This window comes from Habropoda laboriosa, unplaced genomic scaffold (assembly GCF_001263275.1).
Source record: "Habropoda laboriosa isolate 0110345459 unplaced genomic scaffold, ASM126327v1 scaffold469, whole genome shotgun sequence".
Classification (NCBI taxonomy): Eukaryota; Metazoa; Arthropoda; class Insecta; order Hymenoptera; family Apidae; genus Habropoda; species Habropoda laboriosa.
The window spans coordinates 591,373-600,712 of record NW_017100616.1 but is presented as its reverse complement, the minus strand read 5'-3'; the positions used below and the strand labels follow the sequence as shown (position 1 = coordinate 600,712).

The 9,340-nt window shown below is 26.2% G+C and overlaps 3 protein-coding genes across 3 annotated transcripts in view; 2 read left to right on the top strand and 1 right to left on the bottom strand.

Moving 5' to 3' along the window:
- The first annotated feature begins 129 nt into the window (after positions 1 to 129).
- LOC108576730 (pyrroline-5-carboxylate reductase 3) lies at positions 130 to 1,351 on the top strand. Its single transcript, XM_017939788.1, has 6 exons — positions 130 to 220; positions 305 to 561; positions 636 to 717; positions 796 to 932; positions 1,005 to 1,216; positions 1,282 to 1,351. The coding sequence occupies exons 1-6, from the start codon at positions 130 to 132 to the stop codon at positions 1,349 to 1,351; spliced, it is 849 nt and encodes a 282-aa protein (XP_017795277.1).
- Positions 1,352 to 1,609: 258 nt separating this feature from the next.
- On the bottom strand, positions 1,610 to 2,945 carry LOC108576731 (pre-mRNA-splicing factor 18). Its single transcript, XM_017939789.1, has 4 exons — positions 2,822 to 2,945; positions 2,465 to 2,746; positions 1,922 to 2,350; positions 1,610 to 1,856 (listed from the first exon to the last, which is right to left on the bottom strand). The coding sequence occupies exons 1-4, from the start codon at positions 2,882 to 2,884 to the stop codon at positions 1,620 to 1,622; spliced, it is 1,011 nt and encodes a 336-aa protein (XP_017795278.1). The 5' UTR covers positions 2,885 to 2,945; the 3' UTR covers positions 1,610 to 1,619.
- A 203-nt stretch (positions 2,946 to 3,148) lies between these two features.
- Positions 3,149 to 9,340, top strand: part of LOC108576721 (kinetochore-associated protein 1) — an 8,613-nt gene continuing 2,421 nt past the window's right edge. Inside the window, 22 exon segments of the mRNA XM_017939778.1 lie at positions 3,149 to 3,292; positions 3,785 to 4,026; positions 4,106 to 4,210; positions 4,282 to 4,417; positions 4,538 to 4,683; positions 4,755 to 4,954; positions 5,033 to 5,508; positions 5,572 to 5,613; positions 5,678 to 6,099; positions 6,167 to 6,335; positions 6,396 to 6,491; positions 6,570 to 6,761; positions 6,837 to 6,967; positions 7,043 to 7,148; positions 7,239 to 7,479; positions 7,550 to 7,694; positions 7,777 to 7,928; positions 7,995 to 8,095; positions 8,098 to 8,609; positions 8,671 to 8,828; positions 8,907 to 9,107; positions 9,187 to 9,330. Coding sequence (XP_017795267.1) covers positions 3,155 to 3,292; positions 3,785 to 4,026; positions 4,106 to 4,210; positions 4,282 to 4,417; positions 4,538 to 4,683; positions 4,755 to 4,954; positions 5,033 to 5,508; positions 5,572 to 5,613; positions 5,678 to 6,099; positions 6,167 to 6,335; positions 6,396 to 6,491; positions 6,570 to 6,761; positions 6,837 to 6,967; positions 7,043 to 7,148; positions 7,239 to 7,479; positions 7,550 to 7,694; positions 7,777 to 7,928; positions 7,995 to 8,095; positions 8,098 to 8,609; positions 8,671 to 8,828; positions 8,907 to 9,107; positions 9,187 to 9,330 — 4,255 coding nt within the window. The 5' untranslated portion in view covers positions 3,149 to 3,154.

The following is a 9,340-nucleotide window of genomic DNA, read 5'->3' as shown; positions in this document are numbered from 1 at the left end:
CTTTGAAAAAAATTAAAAAATACATTATAGTGTATTATATAATTTAAGGAAAATACTCATTGTAAATTTAATTACAGATAATATAGATTGTTTACATTCAAATCTTATTAAATTCATCTGCAAATAAACATGAATAAATGTGATTTAATGTCAACCAAAGTTGGTTTCATTGGTGGTGGAAATATGGCAAGTGCTATTGGTGCTGGTTTAATTCGTAAAGGTAATAAAGTTTTCTAATAAAAATGATAAAATTAACAATTAATTATAATTATGTGGGAATAATATAATTGACATTTTATTTTAGGCATTTTAAATCCAGATAATGTATGGGTTTCTGCTCGTACAAATAGAACTTTAGGTTTTTGGAATGACCTAGGTGCTCATGCTACATTAAAAAATGGAGAAGTAGTAGATAATTGTGATATCATATTTTTGGCAGTAAAACCCCACATGCTTGATAATGCACTTGAGGGTATGGTATTAACTATGACAAAAAAGGCTTCACACCTACTGCTGTTTGTTTCAGTGCTAGTAGGAGTCACATTAGACACTTTAGCTAATGTAAGAATCATTGTTTATAACAATGTTGATAACAAAAATTATAAAAATGATTGAATACTTGTAATGTATTTTAGAAGCTTAAATCCATTGTTGCATCTCCTAAAATAGTTAGATGTATGCCTAATACTCCAATGATGGTTGGGGAAGGAATAACAGGTAAAAGAATACTTTCAGAGCATACATATTAATAATAAGAATAATTTGTTTATATTTTCATATTTTTATAATGTCTAGTATATTGTGCTATGAATATAACGGATCAAGATGAAACTATAATTGAAACATTATTTTCATATATTGGTGTCATTGAATATGTTCCTGAATCTCTTATGAATGCTATAGGAGGTCTTTCAGGATCTGGTCCTGCTTATGTAAATAAAATCACTATTGTATGTTTACTTCTTTTTGTAAAGATAAGTACTAAATTTTTTAAAATTTTGCAGGCATATTTAGTTATAGAAGCCTTAGCAGATGGTGCTGTAAAGATGGGTGTTCCAAGACCCATGGCAACAAAATTTGCAGCTCAAGTATTAGTTGGAGCTGGTAAAATGGTATTAGAAACAGGTAGACATCCTGGTCAGTTAAAGGATGAAGTATGCTCTCCAGGAGGTACAACTATTACAGGAGTTCATGCTATGGAATGTGGACAAGTCAGGTAAAATATACATAAAATTATTGTGTAGTAGTACACTATAATAACATTATTAATTATATTTTTAGAGCCTCTATGATGAATGCAGTTGAAGCTGCAGTACGGAAATCAAACGAACTAGCTTCTTCAATAAAGTAAAGTTCGATATAAAAGAAACAAAATAAAAAAGAGTATTTGAAAATGTGAACAGTACAAAATAATTATAAAGTAGTATTCAAATGAAAATGAATATTCAAATGTAGATCTGTCGATTTTTTATTATAAATAGAAACAATTTTAGTTCCTTTGTACATATGCCATAGTTATAATAGAAGCAAGAGAAAATGAAACAGTATATTAATGTACAATGTTAAATATATGACATCTTATAAAATAATTATCTATATACGTATTATGTATAAAAATATTATGTTTTTGAATACTCTACACAACGAGAAGGATCTGTAGGATAATATTCTTGACATTTAGTCATTAACCTTTTTAATGCTTGAATGTATTTTCTTTGAGTTTCATCATTCATTACATGCGCAACGTTTTTTGAGAAGATTTTTTCTCTTCCGGTACGTGCATGGATACCGACCATAGTTACTCCAATAGGCCATGGAGAATTTCCTATTGCCATTTGCAAGTATGCATCACTTGCCTGTAATAAATTTGTACTAAATGTATTAAATTAAGATCACATTACTTATTAATCTATATACCTACCAGTATGTAGTTACGTTCAAGTAAATGTTTTACAATATCAGTTAAACTATCAGTGATATCTTCTGGTAAGGATTTATTTTTTAATTTTCTAAGAAGAGGTTTTAGATATTCTCTTGTTTGGGCATAAGTAGCACTAGCCATTTTTCCTCTGGTACTCATTTTTTCAGCAGTGCTTCTACTATTTAATTGATTACCCCACATTTGCACTAAGAATTGTATAAATTGTGTAATAACATTCAAATCAAAATCCCTATCACCCTTGTTTAACTTGACAGACATTTTTTGCAGATCTTCATAAGTAACTCCTTCATCTGGTACATTCACATCACCTTTTCCATCACGATCTTGTGGTTTAGAACTAGCTAATATTTCATTCAGATATGCTTGATCTACTTGTTCCATAGCTTCTTGAAAATCATTTCTAAAACCCTTTAATTCCAAACATAGGATTAAGATATAACAGATATAATAAATACAGAAACTATTTAAAATATATAATTGTTCTAGAAAATCTTGTAGCTTATTTTTAATGCAAATACCTACTTTATTTACTTCAGGTTCAAGAATTTCACATTTCCTTAATCGTTTAAATGCTTCTATTTCTGATTCTCCAAACAACAATATAGGTTCACCTCTTTCACGTAATCTTTTAATCACTTCATGTCTAGGTAATGTTAAATGTTCAGAACTACCATCAGTTACAGATTCTTGTTGTTGTTGAGTTGTGTTAATTTTAATATCTTCATCACTATTCTCCTGTACTTCTCTGACTTCTTGATCCTTTGCTATTAATTCACCTCTTCTAAAATATTTTTTGTTATTTTGCTGCAATATTAATGTGATTTGGTAAATTAAATAACATAATTTAAAAAGTTGCAATTAATTAATTGTAGAAATTACCAAAACGTTACTTTCTTCTAACTGTTTCCTTTTTCTCATTATTTCTGCTTTTAAGATGTCCATTTTTAAAAGTTGCAAAAGCTCAACAACTATTTATTTTAGAAATTATTTACGTGTACATGTAATAAATATTTAAAAATTGAGTAAAATTAATTAAAGTTAATTTTTGCGCTATTGAAATAAACGTTTTACTATTGTTCTTTTTTTCGATACAATTTTTTAGGTTATTCGTATATTATTATGACAGTGCGTGCTACTATTTTAAAGAGGGCAACATATACTGAATCTTTCTGCGCAAGTGCTAACGAATTTCATAAATGCTTCGCGGGTAACATGGCGTTGTGGAACAAAGTGAAGTCAGGATTTGATACAGAAGAAGAAACTGTAAATTTTGGAACAAGGACAATAGCAGAAAGTAATGGCTCATTATACGAAACTTCTACTATTGCTACAATACAATCTGACGGAAAGGTATTAATATTAACTTCATTTTTATCGCAACAAATTTCAGCTACTAAACTGTACGTTAAAGTTTGACGGTTGCAACTACTTTTTTAAACGAGTCTAGTAAATGTAATTCATATTTATTGTAATGAACCAAAATGTTTTCATTTTATTTTATGCATTATTTATTAACACTTAAACACCTGGTCACGAATGAAACCTTTAAACACTTAAACACCCGGCAATTGAAGTGTATAAAATACGCCAAGTACCGCAAACAAAAGCACGCATTAACGCGTGATCAGGTGTTTAAGCGTTAAATTGACATTCTTTATTTATTACTTAATATATTATGAAATATATACCGATTTGCAAATATTTTTAAATGTATGTAACGTTTACTAGGTACAGTAAAAAATATAAACTTGTCATATTTAAAATTATATATATCATTTTACATTTAGTATTTTATTTAATATATAATAAATATATGTGACACGTTTCTTTTACTTTTACAAGGTAACAGAAGAGCCAAATGTTTTAGCATCTGTGCAATATTCAAGAGTTTGTGTAGCAATTGATAAATCCATTACTATATTTGAAAATGAAACATGTGAGGAAATATTATTAAGTGTCAGTTTTGGCTTATTAATAACATGTTATTGCGTTTCTCATGATGGTGTATTTTTGTTTGTTATATTGTCAAATGGAATGTTATATTGTCTTCACTTATTAAATAAGGGACAAATAATATTTTCTAAGTAAGTTTACCGTTCTATATTACAATGTTATACAAGTGTTCAAAATTATATTACAAAATTATATAATTTCTGTTTATAGAAATATTACAAAGAATGAAGATACAATAATAACAATATTTTTACAAAATGAATCTGATGAATGTATTAACATATATCTTATTGCAAAAAGTGGAGCTATTTACAGGTAATTATTTGAAATAATTATAAGAGATAATTGTTATGAAATTTAAATTCTAATTAGAAACCATATTTTAGAATATCAAAATTTAATATTAAACTTATTCAGTCTGCTATTATAACTGAAACTGATGACACATTTAATGACACATTAAAAAAACTAACTCAGCAAGTTACATGTGTGCAATTGTTTAAAGGATTTTCTTACAATGAGGTAAATCATGTTTAAATTTTAGGACTTGTTATATTTTACTTTGCAATTAGACATTATTTAATATATTTTATTTTTCATAATACTATTTATTAAGTACAAATACTAATATAAGTTTTATAGGTAGTATATGCTACTGTAGGTATGATAAATAAAGGAGTCTCAATAGCTATGTTATCTTCAAATATGTTATTTATGTGGCCTAGTGAACAATATAATAATTTTAATACATTGAATTATACCAAAGTAAAGTTTTTTAGAAATTACATGTAAGTATATTACTTTTCAACAATAAAATGGTTAAATTATTCATTACTTTAGTGCATTACTTACATTTTAGTGCAATGCTAGGTTTACGTATAGACCACACATTATGTTTGATATGTCCACAAACTTTACTTAGTGTAAAAATGTTCTTTAAATCTGTATTAGATTTTATTATAATTGAAAATAATGATAATAGTTTATGTCAAATTCTTGTGTTGACAACATCTGGTAATATTTGTACTACATATACTCTACATGTTCTTTCATTTCCAGGTATGAAATATATTAATTTTATATATATAGTTTACTTAAAGTTTTTGTTTTATTAAGTAATTCTTTCATTTTATACAGATTTTCAAGAAAAATTTCAGATAAATGTTCCAATTATAACATCCCTTGTTGAAATTATGGATCCTTGTGATGAAATAATTTTATATCTGGAAGGAATTAATAATCTTAACAGTGGTACTAAATATATAGATACAATCAGAGTTAAAATTATATCAGAAAGTATTCCTGAATATCAGTTACAACGCTTGTTAAGGAGAGAACAGTTTGATGAAGCTGAAGCTTTTGCAAAAAAATTTGATTTATGTACAGAACCTATTTATTGTGCAAAAGCAGCATTGCTATTGTCACAATTTGGACCTTGGGCAAAAGAAAGATCTGGCTCTTCTACTCAATTAGATATGCTTCTTAGTATACTTGATAAAATAGAGAATGTGCAATATATAGTAGAATGTTGTAGCAAAGCACTTATACCTGATTATAAACAAATGAGGAAAGTTCATTTATATGCACATTCAAGAATAACAGAAAACATTGCTGTAAGTAACTTTTAAGTGGCAATACACGCATTAATTTTGCTGTATTTTCTTTTTTTTTTTTCACGGACAAATTTTATGGAGGAATATAAAACATATTTGAGTTTGGTAGGACATTTAACGAATTTAATCATAAACTTTTTATGAAATTGACTAAAGTTTTTAAACACAGGGAGAAATGGAAGCAGCTACATTAATTTGGACAAGACATCTTCCAGATATAATAAAACATGTATCTGTAGAAACTATAAAGGATATATTTGCAGTTCTTCCAGAGAAAATAGCTCCATTTACCCTTTGGCCATGGTTATCACATTTTATACCCACTGTGTTATCTTTTATCCCTAATGCAATGCATGAAATTATTCTCTGGAGTTGTAAAAAAGTTAAATCATTTGAACAATTTTATAACTCTGAATGGCCCCAAATTGGGATTGACTTTACAAACAAATTTATAAAATTATTGAAATTTGAAGAAAGTCATCAATCTTTATATTTTCATCAAGAATGTCTAAACAAAGATTCCAATTTGAAACAACTTCTTTTTTTGATGCAAGCTATGTCTGATATTCAAAACCTGAAAGTTAATTACAGGTAATATTAATAATTATAATTTTAAAAAATGTGTACATATTAGAATAACAAAATATGAAAATTGTAGATTGACAATGTTTCTTGATTCTTATATTGGGGATCCTATGGAAGTATCATATGTATTGCTGGATAAAATACATGTAGATATAATTCCAAATTTTGTGAATACATTTTTAAATCAGTATATGTTAAATAATTCCCTTCAAAATGATTATGTTCTTTCTACTTATATACAGGTATGTTTAAATTTGAATAAATAAATTCTTTAAACATTGATTAAAATTATATTTTTATAGAAAACTATGAGAAATTCTAAAAGTTGGTGGTCTGGTGAAGAAGCTCCATGGGAGATAAGAGTAGTTGCTATTATAGATTTAATACAGAATATAGAGGTATATTTGTAAAACTAAAAGGATTTGTATATTAAGCTAAATTATAATGTAATTTGGATAAACATATTTGTATTTCAGACCAAATTACAGCAAATATTAGAGGTATTAAAGAAAGCTACAGTTCCATGGAGTTCAAGTATTATAACTCTTGCAGAAAGAAGTAGTAATTTTGATCATAGTTTAACATCTCAGATTAGAATAGAATATAATTATGTTCCAATAAAACTTGTATTAAAAAAATACGGATATGAACGTACTGGTATAAATAATGTCAGTAAAGTTTTTTTAAAAAAAAGCTTTGCAATATACCTGTTTTATAAATACTTGAAATTTATCTTCTTACAGAAATTAATACATCGCATAATAAGGAAAAATTATGACAGCATGATTTCAGATATTCAACAAATAACGAAAAATGACTTATTATTGAGAAGAAAAGCATTTTCATCCTGTATAAATTACTATTTGTCTAGAGGGTAAGATAATTTGATGCTATAACATAAGTAACAATAATATTTTAAAACTAGTTAATAAGAAAACTGATCATGTAGGAATTTTGAAAGTGTAATGAAGATATTAAACTGCTTAGAAGATGAAGTGTTGTTATATTGTTGTCTACAAATTGTCAACTATACAACAGCTAGCTTATCATTAAAGGTACTTTAAAATATTGTAACTTCATATAAAAAATATTTCATATCCTCCATAATTGAAAAGGTGTTATTTAAATTTATATTTGTTATTCAGACTATACCTGCATCCCTTATACATTATTCTGAGATGTTGGGTTGGGTGAAATTACAATTGGAAAAACTTTCAGAAAAATGTAAAATGCAATCACATTACTGCAAAAATGTTATTAATAGTATAAATGAAATAACATCAATGTATCATTTAAAAAAAATATTTCAACTTAATGTTACATTTAGAAAATACCAAATTGAAAAGAAGCAAGTATTACAGAATTATATTGAAAAATTGTACAATGGTAGGTAAACAATTTTTATTATACTACAAATTTAATCATTTTTTATAGTATTAATTTTTTGACGTTTTAGAGGATATGAAAGGAGATGAAAATTTATTTATCATATATAAAAAAGTTATTAAAGTTGCAGATTTACTTAAATTACAAAGAATTGATGCTATATCTTTATTATTAGAATGGACAAAAAATATGGATTTGTTAAATTATTTCGTTAGGTAAGTGAATGTTTTATATACATATATATATAAATGCATTTGATGTATCCAAAACTTTTCTATAATATTTATTTTTATTTAGATGTGATGAAGGACAATTAAATTTAATGACAGATGAATGTCAGTATGTATATAAAATATGCTTGTTAATATTACAACATGCTAAAATTGATGCAGATATTGCAGTTATAATTCAGAACTTATGTTCTTCTGCATTATGTGTATGTTTAGATGGTATGGATACTGTTGGACTACCTCCAAACTTTTGATATATTTAATACTTTTTATATAAACTTTTAGATGAATTGCAGTCTATGTTATTATTATATTCTTGGGTAAATTTGTATCAGGAATGCTCTAATAAAAATCTTAAATATGGCTGTAGTACAGTGGGCTTTTCACAAAACATGATGAAATACCAAGAACAAATTGGAAATTATATACAATATATAAAGATTTAGCTATTGCAGCAGATCAATTTTTACTACCATTATTTAGAAATGCAATATTTATGCAACAGTTTCAAAATTGCAATTGGGTAATTAGTAAATATTTATGTAATATATAATGTAATTCTTTACATTTTGTTTATTAATATGGAGTAAATAGTATTATAATATTCTAGTCAAATATAAAACAACCTTTGGAGGAATTTTTTGATAAGATGAAGAAAGTGGAACATAACGATTATTGTTTGTTGCAAATCATTAAAACTTTGTATTTCAATTCTTGTGTTATGCCAGATATAAATAATACGCTATTAATAAAAATTAAATCGGTATATTTTCATCTTTTAATAACACTATTAAAAAAAATAATTAGTACTCGAACATTTGATCTTCAGCTTAGTTTATCTTGCTTGTTCATGTTATCTGATTCAGAAGCATGTAAATGGATTTCTATTTCGAGCAAGTCGTAAGTATTATGAATAATATAAATGTGAGAGATGCAATTGAGAAAAAGGTGTTTTTTTTAGATTTCAGCTAGATTGCACTCGGCATTTTAGAATAACAATGCTTGGATGTGAATATTTTCATTTAATAAAAAATGAAACACTTTTGAAAATTTTTGAAAGTAACAAAGCATTGCACTTTTGGGCACAAAAGTTATCTAAGTATTCAGTCTCTTATAAAGGTTGTAATTAACTTGTTACTTGAACGGATTTTTTCTGTCGAACATTTCAAATATGTACTTATAAAAAAATATTTGTAGAAATCTTAACAAGTGATACTACAACTAAAAGAGAAATATTACAACGTACTATGAATTATAATGATGACATGGTTTCCTTGTTTCAAGAGTTTTGCTTAGATTTCGGTTTTGATATTCAAGATTGTCTATTGCTTTATTTAAAAACAGTAGTAATAACATGGAATCCCAAATTAAATATAAATAATCTTAATGGTAAAAAAGGTAAAAAAGCAATAGATTAATCTACTATATATATTATATGTATATATACTTTACATATTTGCTGTAATTATATTTTTAGAATTACATATTGATGAAGATGAAGTAAATGAATTAAGGAGAAAGTGCAATGTTATTACTGCTCATATTGTGGACAAAATTGCCTTAAAGAACTGTATTACAACTGTTTTCCCACAAGTAAGAAAATATTAAAACTATATGAACAGTATAAATTT

What these genes read in the sequence shown, in the direction of transcription:
- LOC108576730 (XM_017939788.1), top strand. Translation starts at nt 130, where the DNA reads ATGAATAAATGTGATTTAATGTCAACCAAAGTTGGTTTCATTGGTGGT. An exon ending in TGCTGGTTTAATTCGTAAAG is followed by an intron (nt 221 to 304) that starts GTAATAAAGTTT and finishes ATTTTATTTTAG; the next exon opens with GCATTTTAAATCCAGATAAT. An exon ending in CAGGATCTGGTCCTGCTTAT is followed by an intron (nt 933 to 1,004) that starts GTAAATAAAATC and finishes AAAATTTTGCAG; the next exon opens with GCATATTTAGTTATAGAAGC.
- LOC108576731 (XM_017939789.1), bottom strand. Translation starts at nt 2,884, where the DNA reads ATGGACATCTTAAAAGCAGAAATAATGAGAAAAAGGAAACAGTTAGAA. An exon ending in TAGAAGAAAGTAACGTTTTG is followed by an intron (nt 2,747 to 2,821) that starts GTAATTTCTACA and finishes TTAATATTGCAG; the next exon opens with CAAAATAACAAAAAATATTT. An exon ending in TTGAACCTGAAGTAAATAAA is followed by an intron (nt 2,351 to 2,464) that starts GTAGGTATTTGC and finishes TTGGAATTAAAG; the next exon opens with GGTTTTAGAAATGATTTTCA.